The 24,290-nt window shown below is 42.7% G+C and overlaps 1 protein-coding gene across 1 annotated transcript in view; it reads left to right on the forward strand.

Annotated features, from left to right (window-relative positions):
- The window catches only part of LOC126412682 (AP-2 complex subunit alpha), a 322,697-nt gene that overhangs the window by 196,510 nt on the left and 101,897 nt on the right, over positions 1-24,290 (forward strand). Inside the window, exons 3-6 of the mRNA XM_050082389.1 lie at positions 6,715-6,926; positions 7,021-7,109; positions 7,188-7,292; positions 8,274-8,505. Of these exons, the coding sequence (XP_049938346.1) occupies positions 6,715-6,926; positions 7,021-7,109; positions 7,188-7,292; positions 8,274-8,505 (638 nt within the window). The remainder of the gene's footprint in view (positions 1-6,714; positions 6,927-7,020; positions 7,110-7,187; positions 7,293-8,273; positions 8,506-24,290) is intronic.

Here is a 24,290-nt window from a genome sequence, read left to right on the forward strand (position 1 = left end):
GGTGTCGGATACAGCGATTACTTTCAGTATTAAGGTTTATTACTGTTTTACTTTGACGGGCAACATGAGAATAACCATCGTGAACTGAAAGTATAACGCTCCTGGAAGCTTTCAAACCCATACTCATGTGGCTTTCCAGTTGCAGCGACTTTAAGCGGCGAATTGCAAAATAGTTTCAAGGTTTGAGCACAAATGCCTACGTATACAGTTCAGGCCTTCGTACAGCTGATTCTGAATTTATACGTCTTTGTGGCGGGGCAGGTTGCCAGTAAGGTTTGCGAATACCTCCTTCATTTTCTAGCACATTCATTACCTTAACACAATGTTCGAACATATATATATATATATATATATATATATATATATATATATATATATATATATATATAAAAGCAAGGAAGAGGGACAGTGTGTAGTACTTTTTATTATTCACAGTATAGTATATTGGATTTCAGCCACATTTGCACTTAGAATCATTGCAAATCTTGGGGAGGGACAAATCAGTTAAGTTGAGATGGTTTGCCTAGTTTCATTCAATAACGTCATATGGGTAATGTTCTGGCGTAACTTATTTTTAAGAAAGAAAAATGTTTATTGCGCAAAACTGTACTGTAAGAATAAAATGCGGTGCTCGCTCACAATCATCTTGTAGACATTTATTCAAGCAGTTGGGCATTCTCACTAAAACTTAGTATATTTATTCTCTCGTGACGTCTGTTGTAAATAATCCTTTACAGTTCAAAAGGAACAGTGATGTACATAATTACAATACGAGATGGAAAAACGACATTTTTTACTTGACATTAAGGTTGTCTTTCGCAGAGAGAGTGCACAATGCTGCAACAAAAAAATTTTGATCCCTTGCCCAGTGATGTAAAATTTGACAGACAGCCAAATTAAAATTTGAAAAACAATGTCAAAAAGTTTCTCCTTGACAACTCCTTCTACTCTTTGAAAGAATTTCTGTTACTGAAATGTGTAAGGGGTGATGGGAAGGACTTACAGCATTCGTGTTTTTCTTTTTTTTCTTTGGCAAAAACTTGGAAATGCTTAGAATGTAACCATATGTACAAAATTGCGATTTAAATGTAAAGACTTGTTCCACATCATTGCGCTCTATAGTGCAAAATGATCCCTGAAACATTGCACTAACCAACCAACTTACTACACAACAACAACAACAGAATCTTACGATTATTTCCCGCTAATTGATGCCACAGTTTTTACGTCGCCATCTAAGCTGTTTTAAATGATTTTCGGTACCTGATGATGCTCGAAGATAGTCATCATAATAAAGAAGTATTTTATTATCAGCTCTTAGCGATGAACTATGACTTTTCTTACTGTGGGGAACTACCTTCACTTTTTTCCCCGTTTGGATAAAGGGAAGGACGCAGCTGCCCACTCTCCCCCTCGCCCTCCCCTACCCCTCCCCCTCCCCGCACCACCCTCGCAAGGTACACTTCAGTGCTGTTCGGGGGGGGGGGGGGAGAGGGTGGGGGGCGAATGTTCCAGTTGTGATAATCCAGCCACGGATGCTGTCAACGTCGAATGGTCATGATCGCCTGCTCTGGCCCAGGGATTCCATGACAGCCCTTGCTCGGCGGTCTGACCTGGCCCCTACCCTTCCCACCTTTTTATTCTACTTGTTCTTTTATATTTGTCGTTTTTAATGTTTTATTGTTCCTAAAACTGTGTCATCTTGTATGTGCTGCTGCTTCACGGACAGTGAGGTGGTGCTGGTGGGATGCAGAGGGTGCATCTGCCATTGCATCCGATACTCCAGGGACCTCAGACTTCATTTTGGGCACAGCGGCTCACCCGGCTTTACCCCTTCATTACCTTCCTTCTTCATCGTGATTTTATCTCTGCCCTATTGTGTCTTGCTTACATTTGGTTTTCCCAGTTTTTCCTTTTGTATCCTTCTTTCTAGGATTATTTTTGCTCCAACACATACAGGATGAAGGGACTGATGACCCGCAGTTTGGTCCCTTTAATTCCAACCAGTAGCGGCGGGCACGTGGTGTAACAGGTGTCGGTAGTTGGGGGCAGACAGCGTAGCGCCAGGCGGCAGACGGCGGCCGCCGCCACGGCCCACCGGGAACAGACGCCGTAAACAGACGCGTCATTAAGTCATTGAGCGTGGCCGCTCGCTCTTGATTGCCGCCGCTGTCTCCTTCCTGGCCGCCGCTCCGTGCGTCACCGCAGCCTCCAGAAATAGCTGCCGCCGCCGCCGCGCGGCCGGGCTCTGAACCCGCAGATCTCAGTTTATAGATACTTCATTGTTTCAGCTGCAGATTGTACTTGATCATTGAACTTTTCCGTTTACGTGAAAATTAAAGTAAAGAACTTGAACATTACAGATCACGACGTCCCTGCTGTTAACCTTACTTACTGCCGACGGCCCCATATTCTCTGAAGAGAACACTGACAAGTCTCAAGCGCGGATCCATGGGGAGACGACGGAATCGTCATGAACCTTCCTCCCCTCCAGCCCCACCCCCCACTTGGCCCCCGTGTGAATTTTAATAGAAGCGTTTGTTATAGTGTACGTAAATATCCAAATTTCACAGCAGACTTTCTGAGTGTAAAGTAAAATGAAAAACTAGGAGTATCACATAGTGAGGAATGAAAGAACTCAGGAATTATGTTTACAGTTGATCTTGTTGATGGGCTGGTGGCCTGATCAGTAACACTACAGCCAGAACAAGGCATTCATTCACTGGCTGACCAAACCAGTCATCAGCAAGAAATGTGACAGGGTTAGAACTGGCAAACTACATGAAGTTGAGTAAGGGAAGACAAAAGGAAAGACTTTCCAGTAATTACAAGTAGAAAAAACTGAGTTTTACAATTTAGGGAGAAATGTTGAAACAAATGCCATTCCTTTCATTACTTGCTCATATGATCATCGTTTGTAGGCTAGTGTTTACATTGATAGTGAAATACTGATAATGAATGTAGACTTAAGGTCATAGTTTACACAATATAAAATAATACTAGTGTGTTTGTTGACATAGTTCTTAAATAAATTGTACGATACATTTATTCCTATATTTCTGGGCGTAAGTTTTCAAAACTGTATTTTTCTGAATGGTCATGCCTTGGGCTAGTGCTAAAGGTTTATTATTATTATTATTATTATTATTATTATTATTATTATTATTACACACAGGAATATTTTATGTACATTGTGTTTATTTCAACTGTATGTGTCTGTGGCATGATGAAAGTGATAGCGATTGCAAGATATATTTGGGAAGAGAGACACTGATGGTAGCTAATGTGACCCCCCCCCCTCCCTTCCCCTGCCACAAAAAAGTAGCTCCACAGTTGCCCCAGCTAATACAAGACATAAGCAACACCATGTCAGAATTGCAGCTTTCACAGGATTTGTCTATGACAATAAAAAAATTACATAGAATATTGCTAATTTACCTCAATCCTTCGATGCTACATCCTATCGTCATACAGTGTGGCAAGACGTGCAGTCACCCAAAACTGTCTAGAGAGATGCAAAGCAACAACCAACGGTCACAAAGTAGTAAGCCTGACCGAGGCGTCTATACAAGAACCAAAACATTAGTGGTTTTGTCTCTTGTGTGGTGCTGCTGTTTCAGTAATAGACATTTTACAACTGTAGGCTGTGCATCTGAAATGTGGCTGTCAACAAGGAAGTGCACAGCATTCAGTGTGTAGACAAGCAAAATAAAATCAGAGACACTAACCACAGTCGACCAGCTAGATACTAATACACTCTTATAACAATCGTTAGCGAGTGATTAAAGGTTGGGCCCTCCCTAGATTTTGGCGTACTATTATATACGCACTAGCAGACAAGCAATGCACGTTAGATTTGTAAGACACACTGAAACAAAACCTCAGCTTAAAAGCCATGGGACTGAAGTCGTACAAAGAATCCCAAGGTGGGAAGTAATATTTAACGTGGTTAAACACCAGTTCGAAGCAGTTTTATTGTTATCCAGCAGCAGCAGAGCTCCCCAATCAACAAGAAATTGTAACGCTTACAATCATAAGCATCAAAGAAAGGTGCAATCTGTGTCATAAATAACTTATGGGTGAGAAGAAAGGAGGAAAGAAGAAGACATGTCAGAAATGGAAAACTGCACCGTAATTACAGGATAGGTCACTGCAGCAATAATATCATGAAATTGGAAATTGCCACGCCCAGACATTGTACAAAACTTTCGGCTTAAAAACTTCAGCTCAGTTTGTGTCTGCCTCACTGAAAGTATCAGTAAATTTCCTAAACAACCAAATACCTTACATCAGATGCAGGGCTTAACATAATGTTCACAAGAGAAGGAAACTCAGCAGATCATACCTCCCAATAAATATGTGTGCATGAAAAAAGTGGTCACGTTGCATTTAACCAAGATAGTGTATTTATATCTGATGCAAATTAAAGCACAGGCAGGGGAATGGAAAGCAAGTATGTTCTAATGACAAAGTTGCAAAGAATTATCACCACTGTTGATGTTCTCAGTGTGTTATGATCTTCGCCTATATGCATTTGTGGTGTTACTGCAAATTTTCTAACATTATCTGCCTTCCCCCCCCCCCCCCCCCCCCCCCCTCTCTCTCTCTCTCTCTCTCTCTCTCTCTCTCTCTCTCTCTCTCTCTCTCTCTCTCTCTCTGATCTCTTGGGATCCAGCAAAGAACTGTCTGGTCCTGATAACACAGCCTTTGTAATGTGACAAGTGCTAATGAGTCACCTGTGCCTAGAGAATACTGTTTTTGTGGTACAAAGAATCTCAAGATGGGAAGCAGTAGTTAAAGTGGTTAAACATCAGCTTGAAGCAGTTTTATTGTCAACCAGTGCAGAGCTCCCCAATCAACAATGAACAATAGGCCAGTGTTATAACAAAAAAAATAGCAATTTTGTATGTAGAATAACATTCCTATAGACATCATACCTACTTAGTATCCCAGTGTAAATGAGTATTGTTGTTTCATTGTGATAATAAGGTATCAAGTGAATTTAACAGCTTTGGTGCTATATCCAGAAATCAGTAGACAGTCAGTCATTGAATATTTTCTGTGCTGCTGCCAAGTTGAATTTATGGTGGCAGTGGTAGGAATAGGTTTCTGCATCCAACTTTGGGTGGGATCCATTTTGTCACTAAGCAGTCGTTGCACTGGAACAATCATAAACCACAAGCAGTCATGCCTCAAGTAGTTATTGTCCACCATGCTGATAAATGACAGTATAGCTTCCTGAGTAACATTTATATGCAGTGGATGTGTAATATTGTGTTAAGATTTCCCAGGATGCCTTTCAATAGTATCAGTTACTGATGGAGAATTTCAATGTAAGTGGTTATCATATATTTTATCCGCATTTCTAAAATGCAAATCTTAATTTTCATTGAGATGAAATATTAGATAAAACAGTCCTTCGTTGGTGTGCAGCATTACTACTACATGAACAGGTTCTGCACAATATGTGGTCTTCATCTTGTGATGTGTTAACTCTGGATGTCCTTGCACAGCAATTCAGACTGGTTTTCCAAGCTTACGGTACCCAACAATATGGCTGTGGAAAGAGAAATTCTTGGTTACACTAGTAAAAATGGCACATCACTGTAAAGATTGCATTTGAAAATATGTAATTTCTAAACTAACTCTACAATGTGCTATTCATTGTGCCACCTTCGAAAGCATTGTGTCAGTCACAGAAAAAAATTTCTGAGCCTTGGGTCCTAAATCTGTTGATATCCTTGTTGTTGCACTTCCAAAAAACTGAACCACTAAATGCAATCATTCTGAAAATATCTTTACTGTGAGTGAATAGTTCATCTTGCAGCATCAGTATTGTTCATGTAATGTAAGATTCCTTGTATGATTTCTGTGTAATCATAACATAAAGTTGACATAGGTACATTAAGAACAGATGACTGTTTTAATATAATGTAACATTTGTGACATCCAGTCAGATAAAACTGCACAAAGCTCCGTTCTCTTTCCTCTCTTTGTCTGATATGTGATAACAAATTAGAAGTTTTATAACTCAACTGGTTAAATATTAAACAAGTAACAAAAAGTTATTGAATAAAACCTCTAGTATTCCAAACCATTTCACACCTAATACACTGACATCTGGGAGTAACTCTTCCAATACAGCAGTAACCTTATTAAAGAAATGGAGAAAAAAAGAATTGACTTTTACCAGACTTTTCAGAGTTAAGGAAAAACTGAAAAGTCAAAAAAATGCCATGTTTACAAGAGCAGTTTTGCTAACACTGCATGGACTCAAGTGAAAGAATCATTTTCACAAAGCATTTTCCCACATAAGTGAACTGAAAACTACTCAGTAAATTGAAAATCAATACAGTAATTTGTTGTTAATTAATTAGTTTACTTTTAACACTACTGGAAGTTCCCATAATTGTTAAGTCAATTATTGTCTAATGTTAGGTTTTACCTAATACTGTTTTTAATGTCTTGTTTGGAGTTCATCTGTTTCTCATTGTCAGTAGGGTGTTAAACCATGTTCTTCATTCTTTCTTCACTATTGATACATTCATGTGTGTCTTACACAATTATTTTTTGGTATTTTATAACTGTATGTGTATGTAAAATGATACTTTGATGAGAACCAGTGTATTAGGGTGGTGATTGTACATAGTACTTTTGCTAAATTATGTATTTAACTCTCTTCACATAGCTAATTTTTTCTTTATTTTGTTGCAGGTAAAAGCAAAGAAGCAGAAATCAAAAGAATAAACAAAGAATTAGCTAATATCAGGAGTAAATTTAAAGGTGATAAGACGTTAGATGGTTACCAGAAGAAGAAATATGTTTGTAAATTATTGTTTATATTCCTACTGGGTCATGATATTGACTTTGGCCATATGGAAGCAGTTAACCTGCTTTCATCCAACAAATACTCAGAAAAGCAAATTGTAAGTTAAATAATAAGTTATGATCTAATGTATGATGATGGTGATGTGATGATGATGATGAGCAGTGGTCCTAATTAAAATTTGTTATTTTAAGGGTTATCTCTTTATATCGGTCCTCGTAAACACCAACAGTGATCTCATCAAACTTATTATCCAGAGCATCAAAAATGATCTTTCATCAAGGTAAGAAACAAATATTAATGTCTAGCAAAATATGCACTTACTATAAACATAGTAATGTATGTAACATTTGTATTGCAGGAACCCAGTTCATGTTAGTCTAGCACTGCAGTGCATAGCAAATATTGGAAGCAAAGAAATGGCTGAAGCATTTGGTCATGAGATACCAAAACTTCTCGTTTCAGGGTATGTGAAACAGCAAGATGCATTGTAACAAAAGCTAGTTTTTAGGGATTGTTTAGTCCAATGTTCTGTGTGTGTGTGTGTGTGTGTGTGTGTGTGTGTGTGTGTGTGTGTGTGTGTGTTTTAAATACATTGCAGCATAGTGATGCATGAGGAGTCAGTCTAAAGACTATTTAATTTAATTCATATTTCAGTATGATAGCATATTAATCATTGAGAGATGACTGTCTGAACAGTGGTAATTTTTTTACTATTAAATTACTCAAATGATTATTGCACTATAAGTAATTATTTCAAACACATTGATGAGAGTGTGTGTTTTTTTTTTTTTTTTTTAAAGTTCTGAAGTAGATGTCTAAAACATGCTCGTAAAATTTTAAAGTTATTCCATGCCTGTTTGTTTTCAAAATTTTACAAATGATACAGGAACCACTCCATATTCCTATTCTATAGGACATTTCTGATGAAAAATAAAAAAAAATGCATTAGCGTAAAAATTCATTGCTTTGAAATTCACAGTGAGATTGATCTCTGTTGGCATAACTCGACCCATGTTTTTCTAATTTTAGAATTTTATGGTCACTGGAGAAAGCATTTCAATTCGTAGCATTGTAATTGATACATAACAATCATTTTAGTTTGGATACACCCAATTTATATTCAGGTTGAAGACTCGTAATAGCTTGTTCTGGAAACAGTATGCAGTCTTCATAAAAACACATTCTTCCGTAACCAACAGATACTTACTATCTTTGTCTCCTTTTCTGCACCACTTTTTGTGGATAGGTCTTATAAGAAAGCTAGCAAGTGGTAAACTTGTTTTTTATATTTTTATTATAAATTTCCCTCATTCAAGTAAAGTATGTTAATAGTAGTTGGTTTGGGCTTGGTCAGTAATTGTCTGTCACTGGAGAATTTGCCTTCTCCTATCCAGTGGTGAAATTCTTGATATTGAAATACTTTAATATGTGTATGTTTACCCAGAGATACTATGGATGTCGTCAAGCAGTCTGCCGCCCTCTGCTTGCTGAGATTATTCCGCACATCACAAGAGATAATCCCAAGTGGAGAGTGGACATCAAGAATAATCCATCTTCTAAATGATCAGCACATGGGAGTTGTCACCGCAGCCACTAGTCTCATTGATGCTCTTGTCAAAAAGAATCCTGAAGAATACAAGGGTTGCATTAGCCTGGCTGTTTCAAGACTCAGTCGGGTATGAAAGCTCTATGGTTTTAAATTCTTCCTTAGATTTCATGCAGCCATATCCTTATGATCATTTGTACAATATAATTTTGGAATTGGACTGGTCACTGTTAATGTACAATAATAAATATCCTAAGAATAATGGTGAGTAGCACTTCCGTAATTGTTGGGAGATCTGATAAAGGATTTGTAAGGACTGAAAAAAGTATAAAAGTTGTCTTATGAATGACCAGTGTATAGTGTTCCCAAAAAATATTGTGTTTTTGCTCAGATTGTGTCAGTGTCGGGTGGATTGTCAGTGAGTCTGCCTTCAGTTGCTGCTGCACATAAAGCATGTACCTGTTTGTATGTGAGTTATGTGTATGAGCTACAATCAGAAGTGACTTATTTTAAATTACCTGTGTGGTTAATAATCCACTTTAATTTCTTGCATGTGTTCACCAGCATTCTAATAACTGTGTAGTATACAGCTTTGCCATTTTTCGTATGGATAGGGAGTGTCGTCGCTGTGTTCAGATGAGAGCTGAATAGGAGACCCTTCAAGGACCAGGTGAGGTTGGCTATGGTCGCACAGCTTGAGGCTGTCGTCATTAGGCGTCACGGGAGGGGGGGGGGGCAGATGTTGGGGCAGATGTTGGGGAAGATGTAGGGGAAGATGTTGGGGATCCGGCGGGAGACATCCAGCATGTCCCATGTATTCCCTAATCAGTCCAGTACTAAGGGTGCCCCAGATACTGCCGCCTGCCAGAGTGGCCGAGCAGTTCTAGGCGCTACATTCTGGAACCGTTCGACCGCTACAGTCGCAGGTTCGAATCCTGCCTCGGGCATGGATGTGTGTGATGTCCTATGTCCTTAGGTTAGTTAGGTTTAAGTAGTTCTAAGTTCTAGGGGACTGATGACGTCAGAAGTTAAGTCCTATAGTGCTCGGAGCCAATTGAACCAGGTACTGCCCACACTGAAGCTGATACCTCATCCATAGTCGAGTTGGAGGTCGCTGGAAGAGGAGGCAGGCAGTGAATGATGTTCCAGGGGGGGCCAAAAGGAGGGCCACCCTGGTTTGAGCGCTATGTGTGGCTGATGAAATCCCCGAGCCAGATAAAATCACCCTCACTATTCTAGAGGCCTTTTGGCCCACAAGTTCTGGGCATTTACAGAGAGTGGGTTTGCTGGTAGTTGGAAGCTCCAATATTAGGTGCGTAATGGGGTCCCTTAGGGATATGCCTGTCATAGAGGGGAAGGAATAAGGTGTGCACTCGGTGCATACCGGGAATAATCATTCCTGGAAAGGACGCTTCCAGATGCCATGAAGAGCACAGGGTGCAGTCAGCTGCAGGTGGTGGCTCAGGTCAGAATTAACTATGTGTGTCACTTGGTCGGAAGAGATTCTCTATGGTTTCGGGCAGCTTGCTGAAGTGATAAAGATTGCCAGTCCTGCTTGCGAGATGAAGGTGGAGATTGCCATCTGTAGCATCATCGACAGAACAGGCTGTAGCCCTTTGGTACAGAGCTGAGTGGAGGGTCTGAATCAGAGGCTCAGACAGGTATGAAGTGACCGTTTAAGCACCAGATGCTTTGACTTGCACCATAGAGTGGTGGGTTTCTGGGTTCCGCTAAATATATTAGGAGCCCACTACATGTTGGGGCTATGTGGAGGCGACTGAGTGGATTTTTAGGTTAGAGGATGTCTAGAAACTACAGAAAAGGTGTCGGTCTAAAAGGGAGCACGACAAACACAGGAAAGTAGACTTAGAAACAATCAGTATTGTAGTTGTAAATTGTAGTAGCTGTTTCGGAATAGAACCAAAGCTCCAAGGGCTAATAGAAAACACTGAAGCTCAAATCATTACAGGTATGGAAAGCTGGCTGAAGCTGAAATTTTTACTGAAGACCAAACAATTTTTGGAAAGGGTGCATTAAATACAGTTGGTGCTAGAGTGTTTATTCCTGCCAGAACTAGTTTACCTGGTAGTAGATTGTTTCTGTGAGCTGGTACGGGTAGAGGTTATATTATAGTTGGTTTCTTTTACCACCCCCCCCCCCCCCCCCACCCCCACCGTCCTCTCCCCCAACTCAGATGACACAGTTGCTGAACAATTCGGGGAAAAACAGGTACCACACTCGAACAGTTATGGTTGGTAGTGTCTTAAGTTTACCCTCGATATGTTGGTGAAAATACACATTTAAAGTCAGTGTTATGCATAAAACTCCTTCTGAAATGCCTGCTCAGAAAATTATTTTGTACAATTATTTCAGGACTCCCTTGAAGCATAAATGGTTCAGAAAACATAATTGACCTCTTAACACCAAATAATCCTTAGCAAATAGGGAGCGTCACGACAGGTAAAGTGATTAGTGACAACAAGATTATTGTAGTGAGACTGAATATTGTAACATCCAAACCCACTAAAAATAAATGCAAAACACATCTATTTAAAAAAAGCAGATAAAAATTAGCTTCACAACTTCCTGAAAGACAGTCTCCATTTCTTCCAGTCTGAATCTGTAAGCGTAGACCAGATGTGGTATTGATATCTATTAGGAGATATACCAAATAAATTAATAAGAGATGGTACTGATCCTCCATAGAACACGAAAGAGGCCAGAACACACTATAGCAGTGGTAATGTTACTGATGACAGTGCTGCTAAAGCAATTACAAAACACTGTTTTCCAAAATATTTTCACCAAACAAGACGAAATAAATATTCAGGAATTCGTACCAAAAACATCTGCAATATGAGTAACGCAGAAGTACAACTTTGCTTCTTGCATTTTTTCCCCAATACTTGAGGCTTTAATGAAACAAACTGGTTACACAAGTATCTTTCAAAGTATTTTCCATCAGTGGCCACTACTTTCTTCCATCTTTCAGGCAGTGTACGAATACTGCTTCGAAAAAATTGTTCATCTTTTGAAGCGATCCACGAATTGATCCAATTTGTGACTTATTCATGAGATCGGAAGTGTTGGTCGGCCAGGCCATGTGCCATTGATCTAAGCAGGTGATAGTCAGAGGGAGTAATGTGTGGAGAATACAGCAGGTGGTGTAGGACTTGAGGTACAACTTCCCATTTTAACATTTCCAAGTACATTTTGACATCACTTTATCGTACCTCTAACTGTGTTGTGGCCATTTGTCTTCTAATGCTCTGCTCAAAAGCATTAATTGTGTTTGATAACAAGCACCTGTGATTGTTTCACTTTGTTTTAACACCTCATAGTACACGACGCTGAGCTGGTCCCACCAAATGCAGAGCATGATCTTGGAGCCGTGAATATTCGGTTTGGCTGTTGACGTGTAAGCATGGTCAGGATATCCCCATGATATTTTGTGTTTAGGGTTATCGTAATAACCCATTTTTCATCTCCAGTCACAATGCGATGCAGAAATCCCTTCCATTTTTGTCTCCGAAGCAACTGTTAACAAACACCGTTAAACATCTCTTGGTTTCAGCTCACACGGGACCCAAGTTCCTTCTTTCTAAATCGTGCCCAAAGCCTTGAGACGTTTTGAAATGGCTTTCTGTGTCACTCCCACTAATCATGCGAAGTTTTCTTGAGTTTGATGTGAGTCTTCACTGGGCAATGTCTCCAATTCTGCATCTTCGAAAACATTCTCTCTTCCACCACTATGCCAGTCTGACTTTAAAATCACCATTCTTGAAGTGTTGAAACCACTCAAGACACATTCTTACACTAATAGCATCCTTACCACACGTACTTGAGCATTTGATGAGGCTTGGCCACCGTTTTCTCCATATTGAAACAAAACAGTAACGCCTCATGCAAGTGACGAGAATTAGGCTCGTAAACTGACATCTTCAATTGAGGACAACTTCATGATGCAGACACAAATCGACTAATGTTTGAATGAGGTTGCATTGACTGAGGTCCAAGCTAACTGCCTGACGTCTGCAGTCTTTCTTTCGACCGTTACTTACCGTTGTCACCACCTGTCAGCAAATTGTTGAAGCAAAGTTGTGCACCTTGTAGATACCCTCGACATAGCAAAGCGGTTTAAATCATTTCGTAAAGGCAAGAGCTCTGGTCCTGACTACATACCGTTCAGGTTCCTCTGAGAATGCTTGTGCAGTAGCTCTATATTTAGCAATCGAATACAACTAATGACTCATTGAAAGATTAATATATAAAGACTGGAAAGTGGCAAAAGTCTCACCAATACCCAAGAAAAGAAATCGGAGTAACCTGCTGAATTATAGACCCAGGTCACTAACGCTAATTTGCAGTAAGATTTTGGAGTGTATACTGTGTTCGAACCTTATGAATTATCTCAAAGATAACAATTTATTGACAAACAGCCAACATGGATTGAGAAAATATCATTCTTAGGAAACGTAATTGGCTGTTCATTCTCATAACGTCTGTCATCTGGGGATGTCAAATTGATCCCATATTTATATTTCCAGAAGGCATTAGACACCATTCCTCATGAGTGACTTCCAATCAAATTGTGTGTATGTGGAGTATAGTCTAATCTGTGCAACCGGATTCATAGTTTGTTGCCAGAAAGATCACTGTTTGTAGTAGTTGACGGAAATTCATAGAGTAAAAAAAAAAGTAATGTTGTGGCGTAACAAGACAGCTACGCCACACTGAAGTAGCCGAAAGGCACGCGTTATTTCAATGGCTAGATAGAGGTCTGAAACAGGATACTTATTAATGTTATAAAGAAAAGTATGTAGCTACTAGAACACTTAACTTTTTATATAGTCCTTTGGTATACAGCATTCTGGGTGATATAAGTGAGACTCTATCTTGAGGTACATGCAATGTTACAAATGGCGCCTTGCTAGGTCGTAGCCATGGACTTAGCTGAAGGCTATTCTAACTGTCTGCTCGGCTAATGAGCAATGCATGCTAACTATCTGCTCGGCTAATGATCGATGCTTTGTCCGTGTAGTGGCTAGCAATGTCGTCCGTACAACTGGGGCGAGTGCTAGTCCGTATCTCGAGACCTGCCTTGTGGTGGCGCTCGGTCTGCGATCAGTGGCGACACGCGGGTCCGACATGTACTAAATGGACCGCGGCTGATTTAAGCTACCACCTAGCAAGTGTGGTGTCTGGCGGTGACACCACAAGTAATATCTGACATTCCCAAAGGAAGTGTTATAGTCCCTCTGCTGCTTCTGATCTACATAAATGATTTAGGAGACATTTTAAGTAGCACTCATAGATTTTTTTACAGATGATGCTGTCATGTACTGGCTTATAAAAGACATCAGATGATCAAAAAAATTGCAAAACAATTTGGACAAGATATCTGTATGGTGCGAAAAGTGGCAATTAACTCTAAATAACGCTACAGTCTGGAACTGTGTGAACGCTACGGTCGCAGGTTCGAATCCTGCCTGGGGCATGGATGTGTGTGATGTCCTATGTCCTTAGGTTAGTTAGGTTTAAGTAGTTCTAAGTTCTAGGGGACTGAAGACCTTAGAAGTGAAGTCCCATAGTGCTCGGAGCCATTTGAACCATTTGACTCTAAATAACGAAAAGTGCCAAGTCATCCACATGAATATCAAAAGGAATCCACTAAATTTCAGTTATATGATAAACTACACAAACTCAAATTCTGTAAATTCAGCTAAATGCTTAGGGATTACCGTTACAAATACCTTAAGTTGGAACAATCACATAGGTAATAGACAATGTTGTGGGTAAAGGAAACCAAAGACTACATTATTTTATCCATGTTGGATCTTGTGAACTCCACAGCCGTCAATGATAGTTGGTGAATGATGCAATCAGCCACAAATACTTTTTGAATGTTTTATTTCATTGTCGTAATCAATTTCGGGCTACCATGCCCATCTTCAGATGGCTAATCTTTTTCATTGCATAGATGTTTGGTTAACAGCATGTTGTCTGCTCCACACTGCACCGTGTGTGTGTGTGTGTGTGTGTGTGTGTGTGTGTGTGTGTGCAGTAGATGGTGGTTTGTTTTGTTGTGATCCATGTGGTTTTGTAGCCTGATGTATATGTTCTTGAATTCCACCACAACAGGCATATTGTAAGACTGCAATTTATTAGCAGAGCACTGACTAAATGCACAGGTCCACTAAAGAGACTGCTTACACTATGCTTGTCCACCTTCTTATGTAGTATTGTAGTGCGATGTAAGATCCACATTAGATAAGATCAGCAGAGGAAGTCAAAACAGTTCAAAGAGGAACAGCTTGCTTTGTGCTATTGTGGAATAGGGGTGAGATCGCCAAGGATATGATATGAAGAATTCGGGTGGTAATCATTAAAACAAAGGTGTTTTTCATTGCAGCTGGATCTTCCCATGAAATTTCGAGCACAAACTTTCTCCTCGCAATGTGAGAATGTTTTGTTGGCACCCGCTTACATACGGAGGAATAAGAAAAATTTGAACTTGTGCAGAAAGGTTTAAGTGTTCGTTTTTCCTGTGTGCTGGTAGTGAGTGGAGCAGTAGAGAAATAACTTGGAAGTTATGCAGTGAACACTTTGACAAGCACTTAACTGTCTATTGGAGAGTAATCATGTAGATGTAACTGTAGAACAGGTAGTCAAGCTGTTTATACTTGTTTGCTGGCCTCAAGACAGTTCTTATTTTGTGAAGATAATTGCACAAATAAGAACTACAGTGAACCAAATCTGACTTTTAGCCTTCATTCTCACTGATTTTCTTCGTGGGAAAGAAAATGGATAATTGGAAAGAGGGATGCAGGTGACTTCGCAGGCAGAGGCAAACATCTTCCTCAATTTTCAATCTATCACCAATTCATCATCCTTTGACAAATCAGATTTGACAGATAGTGATCCTTTCTCCACTAAGCAAAATTTACAACCAAAAGACAATGCCCTCTTCACGTAAATAAAAGAAACTTACCTTTATCATCATTCGCTTCATGGGAATTGTACTCACAACCAGGGCTTCCTCTTGATCAGATAATACGTTTTCAAAAGACCAGAAAATTGACATAAAGCATGAAACAAACTATAATTTCGTACATTACATACAAATGTTGTCTCCAAAGTTACTGAAGCAATGTTTATTTAGCTGGAAATTCCAAAAAATTTCATCAGATCTATACAAATGCTCTCAAAAGGTGCTTTGGCAAAGGGCAAACCGAAGGATTGGAAGTGAATGTTGTTTGAACATCCTCACTAATGGGCAGATTCAGCACCATCTGATTTTCGCCAATTTATGCATTGAAACAAATTTATGGGTGAATAAAATCTTTAATCCAACAGATTTTTATGGCAGCTGTAGACAAATATTTTGTGGGGGATTCCAGAATAATTTCATAAACTGCATTATCTGGCTTCACCTAGGCAGAGTTGCAGGTTATTGTTAAATAAGAGTGTATTGATAATTACTAAATAAAATTTGTACCAGAGTTAGTCAATGTGTATCTCTGCTTACATTCTGCTTCTCGTTAATTGGTAGACAGAATGAGGTGGTGCAGTGGTTAGGTCAACTCGTATTTGGGAGTACAACAGTTCAAATCCATTTCTGGCCATACAGATGTAGGTTTTAAGGTAAATGCCAAAATGGTTCCTTTGAAGTGACACAGCAGGTGACCTCCTTTATCTTTTCCTAGCTGGAAATTGTGCTTTATCTGTAATTATCTTGTTCAGCAGAACGATCAAAACTAATGCTCCTTCCTCCCATCCTTAAGGTTGGCAATACAGCTTGGTGCACTCACAACCCACTAGATGGCACTGTTCTCTTCATTTGTGGCAGGATTCAGTGTTGTCTGGTCACTTCACTTCGCAATCTTGGGAAGTAAACATGATCACACTCATGATTATTCTATAAGTTTGGGCCCAAAGGAAAATATCCTGCTATTGGCTGTTGGAAAGTCATTGTTGATGCTGAACTGCGGCTGAGGGGTGAGAAGCTCTACTGCACTGCCACAAACAAGGCTACTTACCCCACACAATTTATTATTTATGCATAGTTTGTAGCAATAACTTAACTGTTTAGATCCCTTCAACTGCCGAGGAGTGGTGTTCGTCGCACCCACTTGTCAAATGGTACTGATAAACTATCTCACGCTACAGATTTTATCCATCCTATTCTGAAAAAATATTGTAGGAGAGAAAGTAATTCATTTGATGATGATCTCAGTGTGGTGGTACATTTTGCAGCACAATGTGCAACATAACATGCCAGATAGTTCAAGCCATCTGCTGAACATTAAATATCTTATCTTCAGTCACAGCAAAAAGTGCAGCAGTATCACAACCAAAACATGTTCTGTGTCGCAGCTTCCCCGTCCAGCTTTGCCATTGCTCGAGACATACCAGCCAAATACCACAAACCAATGTCGATGATATGAATTGCTGTTGTTCATCTTCCAGTCCTACAGATGAAATGTTAGACAGTGGAATCTCAGGAGCATTCTTTCATGGGAGCAACAAACACAAGTGATATTTCACTCCTCTCAGAGGAGTCTGTTGATTAAAATGACCTATACCTGTAATTTGCAAAAAAAAAAAAGTTTTGAGGCAATCCTCGTTTAGCCATCCTGTTAAAATCTACTTAATACTGAGTGACGGGGGATCAAAATGAAAGACAAAGACTTAATCAGCATTAACAGCCCTTCCTGGAATGACAGTAGTTGCATTCTGTTGCCAACCTGCATTTCTTTTAGCAAAAATACATTTAATTGAAGATCATTTCCTGGACCTGCTTGTTGGTTCCACAAGCTCTCACCAATGCCTTTTTGTCAGCTATTCTACAAGAAATCAGTATGCCAAATGAGTCATTAACAAGCTGAAAGAATTCTGCCATATCCTGCTCTTCTTGCAACAGATGGCAAATTGCCTGCACAGTGGTATTCAAAAAGTTGCGCTCCCCCCCCCCCCCCTCCCCTCCTATGGGTCCGCAGTTTAGAATAGGCCTGAGGTATTCCTGCCTGTCATACGAGATGATTAAAAAGGAGTTTCACATGTTTCGGCCTTCATGTGATGGTCCCCTATAGGGTTTGATTCCATTCTTCAAAATTTTCCAGAAGAGCAAGCCAATTGGGGAAGGGTGCCTTACAAGGTGCATTGTGTCCATCGTACATTGAGATCTTTAGCCCACTTTCTTGTCATCGCATTGCAGTCCTGCCCATTCTCCGTCTCTTGGGTGAGGACACCTTCCTGGGTGCGTTTTCCACCATGCACTATGCAGTATCGATTCCTGCGTCAACGATGACCTTGGACATCTTCGCACCCGATATCCAGCACGGTAGCCAGTCCGTTGTGGTGGGGCCACCATGTAACCTGTTGGTTGTAGCCCCCTGACCACACAGGGATCGCTCTGCTGATGCCTGTGCCGTTAACTCCCCACGTATGCCAAGGGGCGTCCCCTTGGGGCATCGGGACTCCCAACAATAGCCATCCTGGCAGGTGGCCTTTGCTGCGGCTGGGTGGCACCCATGGGGAGGGCCCCTGGTCGTAGTGGTGGCATCAGGGTGGATGACACACAATGAAGTGTAGTCCATCATCTCTTGCTGGTGGTGAAACACCAGCAGTCTCTAAGCGATCACGAGCTCAATTCAGTGCGCAGAAGTAAGACCCCAAATCGTTCCCCTTCCTGGCCACACCATGAGAGGAACGTCAGGCCAAGGATGGCAGCAGGTCTTAATCGCCCCGGTACCTTGTATGTTCGAGAGCTGATGGGGAATCTTTCATGATGATGAATAGTCAGTTTTTTGTTGAGCATTTAGAGGACAAGTTCGGGGAGGTGGAGGGCTTGTCCAAAATGAGATCTGGGTCAGTCTTGATCAAAACAGCATCCTCTGCCCAGTCACGGGAGTTACTCGCTTGTGACAAGCTGGGGGATGTTTCTGTAATCATCACGCCCCATAAGAGCTTAAATATGGTGCAGGGTGTCATATTTCACAGATACTTTCTTTTGCAGTCTGATGATGAGCTTCATGCCAATTTAGAGCCACGTGGTGTACGTTTCATCCGGCGTGTCCACGGGGGTCCGAAGGATAATCAGGTCGCCACCGGTGCCTTCATCTAGGCCTTTGAGGGAGATACATTACCCGATATGGTCAAGGTGGTGGTCTACCGGTGTGATGTAAAGCCCTGTAACCCTCCCCCGATGTGGTGCTTTAAGTGCTTGAAGTTCGGCCGTATTTCTTCCAGCTGTACTTCCAGCATCACATGCTGGGATTGTGGACACCCATCACATCCCAATACTCCATGTGCCCCGCCTCCCATCTGTGCCAACTGCAGAGAGCACCATTCGCCTTGCTCGCCTGACTGCAGGATTCGCCAGAAAGAAAGGAAAATCATGGAGTACAAGTCCCTGGACTGACTGACCTACACTGACGTTAAAAGAAAATTTGAATGCCTGCATCCTGTGCGTATAACATCGTCTTACGCCGCCGCTACAATAATTCTGGCACCATCAGCTCTGTGCCAACTCAGGTCACCTCTCAGAGCCAGAAGACTACACCTGCCCCCTTGATGGTGGGGCATTTCCCTCCCTGTTGCTCCTGCACATCTACCTCGGGGAGCAACCCCCCCCCCCCCCCCCTCCCGCCCCTCCTAACCATCGAGGACGTCCGTCCCCACTTCTAAGCCAGAGAAGCGTAAGTCATCTTTGGTAGGAAGGGGTTCCTTGGATCACTCGCTTCCCAGGTTTCTGCTAGTGGTAAAGAAGACAGCCACCAGTGGCTAAAGAGCTCAAAAGCAGCTGGTCGTAGGGCTTCACGCTCATCCTCAGCCCCCCAGACTGAGCCAGTGAAGTCCTCCCAGCCAGGGAAACCAAAGGAGCAGCGAGAGAAATTCAAAAAGAAAACCCCCCTAAGACCAAGGAAATTGCGGTGGCACCAACCGCCTCTGTGGCTGTGGATGGTGTGGAGATTTTGGCGTCTGCCAAGGACCTAGATCTCGCCAGATCCTCAGACACAATGGATATAGATTGCTCAGGCAATAAATCAGTGGCAGCAGGTGACCCTGAGGCGTAAACTGCCTCATCGAATGTTCCATGCCTACCCAGTCTCACGATGTCATCCTCCAGTGAAATTGCGGTGGTTTTTTCAACTGCCAGGCTGAGCTACGGCAACTGTTAAGCTTTACACCTGCTATCTGCATTTCCTGGTTCCCAGCAAAATGCGGACCCCTGCCCTCTGCATCTATAAGGAATATTACAGGAACCGTAGCGACTATAATCAACTGTCAGGTCGAGTTTGCGTTTATGTCCTAAACTGTCTGTAGTGAACATGTGCCCCTTCAAACCCCTCTTGAAGCTGTGGCTGTCGGAATAAGGACAACGCAGGAAATAACTGTCTGCAATGTTAATCTTCCTCCAGATGGTGCAGTACCCCTGAGTGTGTTAGCTGCACTGATTGATCAACTGTCTAAACCTTTCCTACTTTTGGGACATTTTAATGCCCATAACCCGATGTGGGGTGGTACCAACCTTACTGGCCGAGGCAGAGGTGTCGAAACTTTACTGTCGCAATTCTACCTCTGCCTCTTAAATACTGGGGCCGCCATACATTTCAGTGTGGCTCATGGTAGTTACTCGGCCATTGATTTATCAATTTGCAGCCCAGAACTTCTCCCATATATCCACTGGAGAGCACATTACGACCTATGTGGTAGTGACCACTTCCTCATCTTCCTGTCGCTGCCCCAGTGTCAAGCACACGGGCGCCTGCCCAGATAGGCAGATGAACAAGGTGGACTGAGGAACTTTCACCTCTGCTGTCACCGCTGAATCTCCCCGACATGGTAACATCAATGTGATGGTAGAGCAGGTGACTAGCACAATTGTTGCTGTATCAGAAAATGCTATTCCTCGCTCTTTAGGGTTTCCGAGGTGTAAGGCAATTCCTTGGTGGTCTCCGGAAGTCGCTGATGCAATTAAGGAGCATCGGCAAGCTTTACAGTGACATAAGTCGCACCCTTCTGTGGAGCACCTCATAGCCTTTAAATGGCTCCGTGCCTGTGTTCGCTACGTTATCAAACAACAGAAGGAGTGTTGGGAGAGATAAGTCTCCACCATTGGGTGCCACACATCACCTTCCCAAGTAAGGGCAAAGATCAAACATCTTTTCGGGTACCAGGCACCAACAGCTGTCCCCGGTGTTACCATAAATGGTGAGCTATGTACCGAAGCAAACCCGATTGCCGAGCACTTTGCTGAGCACTTTGCACGTGCATCTGCGTTGGAGAATTACCCCCCCCCCCCCCCAGCCTTTCTCACACTCAAATGGCGGCTGGAAGGGAACGTCCTCTCATTCACTACACGCTGCAGTGAATCCTATAACGCCCCATTTACAGAGTGGGAGCTCCTCAGTGCCCTTGCACATTGCCCCGACACAGCTCCTGTGCCTGTCGGATCCACAGCCAGATGATTGAAACATCTCTCATGTGACTACAAGCAACGTCTTCTTGTCGCCTTCAACCGGCTCTGTTGTTATGACGTGCTTCCTTCGTAGTGGCAGTAGAGCACCACCATTCCGGTGCTCAAACCCAGTAAAAACGTGCTTGATGTGGATAGCTATCAGCCCATCAGCCTCACCAATGTTCTTTGTTGGGTTGGGTCCTGGAGTCACGTGGCTTGCGGGCTCCGTGTCAGTGTGGCTTCTGCCAGGGTAGCTCTACCACTGATAATCTTGTGTCCATTGAGTCTGCCATCAGAGCAGCCTTTTCCAGACAACACTTGATTGCCATCTTTTCTGACTTAGGTAAAGCATACGACACGACTTGGCGACATCATATCCTTACCACATTGTATGAGTGGGGTCTCCGGGGACCACTCCTGATTTTTATCCAAAACTTCCTTTTGCTCCATACTTTCTGTGCCCAAGTTGGTGACTCCCATAGTTCGATCCATATCCAGGAGAATGGAGTCCCACAGGGCTCAGTATTGAGTGTGTCTCTGCTTTTACTGGCCATTAATGGTCTAGCAGCAGCTGTTGGGGCCCTCAGGTCTCAGATGACTTCTGCATTTAGTACTGCTGCTCCAGTACTGTTCTTGCTGAGCAGCGCCTCCAGGGAGCCATCCACAAGGCGCAGTCATGGACTCTAGCCCACGGCTTCCAGTTTTCAGCCGCAAAGTTGTGTGTCATGCACTTCTGTCGGTGTCGTACTATTCATCCGGTACCCGTATTTTACCTTCATGACGATCCACTCACTGTAGTGGAGACATATCAATTCCTAGGACTGGGTTTCGATACTCGATTGACTTGGCTCCCTCATCTTCGTTAGCGTTAGCAGAAGAGCTGGTAGCACCTCAATGCCCTCCGTTGCCTGAGCAACACCAATTGGGGTGCAGATTGCTGTAAGCTGCTGCAGCTCTACAGAGCCGTTGTCCAATCCCCAAATCGACTATGGGAGTATGGTTTATGGTTCGGCAGCACCTTCAGCATTGCATTTACTCAACCCTGTGTACCACTGCGGGATGTGATTAGTGACAGGAGCTTTTAGGAAGAGTCCGGTGACCAGCATCTTGGTGGAGGCTGGTGTCCCTCCACTGCAGATCAGAAATGCGCAACCGCTCATCAGTTACACAGCACACATTCATAGTTCCCCCTGAGCATCCAAATTACCATCTCCTTTTCCCACCCATGGCAGTTCATCTCTCACATCGGTGGCCCAGATCGGGGCTAACGATTGCGGTTCGCGTGCGGTCCCTTTCCTCAAAGCTGGAGCCCTTCCCTTTACCACCTCTACTTGCGGTCTGTTCATTTATGCCTCCATGGTGTACGCCTCAGCTGCAGCTTCGTCTGGACCTTTCGCATGGCCCTAAAGACTCCGTTAACCCCGCCGCTCTCTGCTGTCACTTCCTCTCAATTCTTGACGTGTTCCGGGGCTCTGAAGCGGTTTACACCAATGGCTCAATGGCTGATGGTTACATAGGCTTCGCATATGTTCATGTAGGACATATTGAGCAGCACTCCTTGCCAGTTGGCTGCAGTGTTTTCACTGCAGAGCTGACGGCCATATCTCATGCTCTTGAGCACATCCGCTCATGCCCTGGCGAGTCATTTCTCTTTATGTACTGACTCAGTGAGGAGCCTACAAACTATCGACCAGTGCTACCCTCACCACCCTCTGGTAGCGTCCATTCAGGGGTCCATGTTTGCCCTGGAACAGTCCCACTGTTCCGTGGTGTTTGTGTGGACCCCAGGACACGCCGGAATCGCAGGCAACGAACTTGTGGACAGGCTGGCCAAACAGGTGACGTAGAAACCACTTCTGGTGATAGGCAACTTCGAAGCTGACCTGCATTCTGTCTTACACCGCAGGGTTTTCCGGCTTTGGGAGGCGGAATAGCATAATAGCACGCACAGCAAACTGCGTGTCATTAAGGAGACTATGAATGTGTGGAAGTCTTCTATGCGGGCCTCTCGCAGGGAATCAGTTCTCTGCTGGCTCTGCATTGGCCATACGTGGCTAACGCATGGTTACCTACTCTGTAGCGAAGCCCCACCTCTGTGTCACTGTGGCTCTCAAATAACAGTAGTCCACCTCTTGCTGGACTGCCCACTTTTAGCCACTCTGCGGCAGACTTTTAACTTTTGCAGCACCCTGCCTTTGGTGTTGGATGATGATGCCTCCACAGCAGCTTTAGTTTTACGTTTTATCCATGAGAGTGGGTTTTATACTTCTGTGTAGGTTTTAGCGCATGTCCTTTGTCCCTCTGTGTCCTCTACCCTAGTGCTTTTTGGGTGGATGTTTTAATGTGTTGCAGAGTGGCTGGCTTTCCCTTTTTATTCTCGTGGTTGGCCAGCCGCTGTAATCTGCTTTCATGTTTCACTGTCTTCTGTTTCTAGTGTCTCTCTGTTTTCTTGTCCTCTTTTGTTCCTTTTAGTGTTTGTTGCCTTCCCTTTGTTCTTGTGGCTTTTCCTTTCTCTCCGTTTTGTGTTACATGTTTCTTCTGTTTTCTTCTCACACTTGTGGCATTGTTTTATTAGGAACAAGGGACCATTGGCCTCGTAGTTTGGTACCTTCTCCCCCCTTTAAACCAACCAACCATCAAAAAGTTGCGACGTTAGATGTACCTTTTGGTGTGATCAACCATTAACATCGCAGTGAAACTGTGGTAGTTTGGAGCACATTTTAATTTCTGCATTATCTAGCGATAGCAGCTCCTTGATTATAGCCTCTGTAGTTACTTTTTCATTGGAGACCTTATGGTAGGGTCAGCAAACTGGTAGTGAAGCAATTTTTGCAAATGGGGACATCTGCAAATACCCACAGTACTTTTGCCAGGTTCTGCAGGTGTAAGTAACATAAGCTAATGTGATCAATGTGCACTTCATTCGAGACATACAGATTTTTGTGCTCAATATTAAAAATGACTGTGATAACACAGGGACCTATATTATGAAGCATGAAAAGCATTTAGTTTAGCAATGCTGCTGTCAGCTGAATACCAGCCATAAGATACCTGCTGTTTCCATCCTGAGCAAAGTCAGTGTCTCACTCACTCACTCACTCACTCAAAGCTTTCACACTGTAAGAGCCACACACAAACAGTGACACCATCAGCAGAACAAATAATTTCTCACTCAATCTCCGCATTCCATTTGAGGTGTCCCCCCCCCCTTCCCCCACCACTGCGCCCACTCGTTTTATGCCCATGAATGCATTTCTTGTGGTCTGAAGGTGTACGGTTCTATTATGATTTGGCGTTTACCAGTGGATTGAACAATTGAAAAGTGGCCAAACAAGTGTGAAGGAGAAGGAAAGAGCATGGTGTCCACTTAAATCCACTGCTGCTGGCAACATTGAAGTAGCCCCTGAGCTGATTTCGAATGATCACACAGTGAATGTTGAAAAAGAGGCAAA

The sequence above is a fragment of the Schistocerca serialis genome, chromosome 7 (assembly GCF_023864345.2).
Source record: "Schistocerca serialis cubense isolate TAMUIC-IGC-003099 chromosome 7, iqSchSeri2.2, whole genome shotgun sequence".
In the NCBI taxonomy this organism is placed as follows: domain Eukaryota; kingdom Metazoa; phylum Arthropoda; class Insecta; order Orthoptera; family Acrididae; genus Schistocerca; species Schistocerca serialis.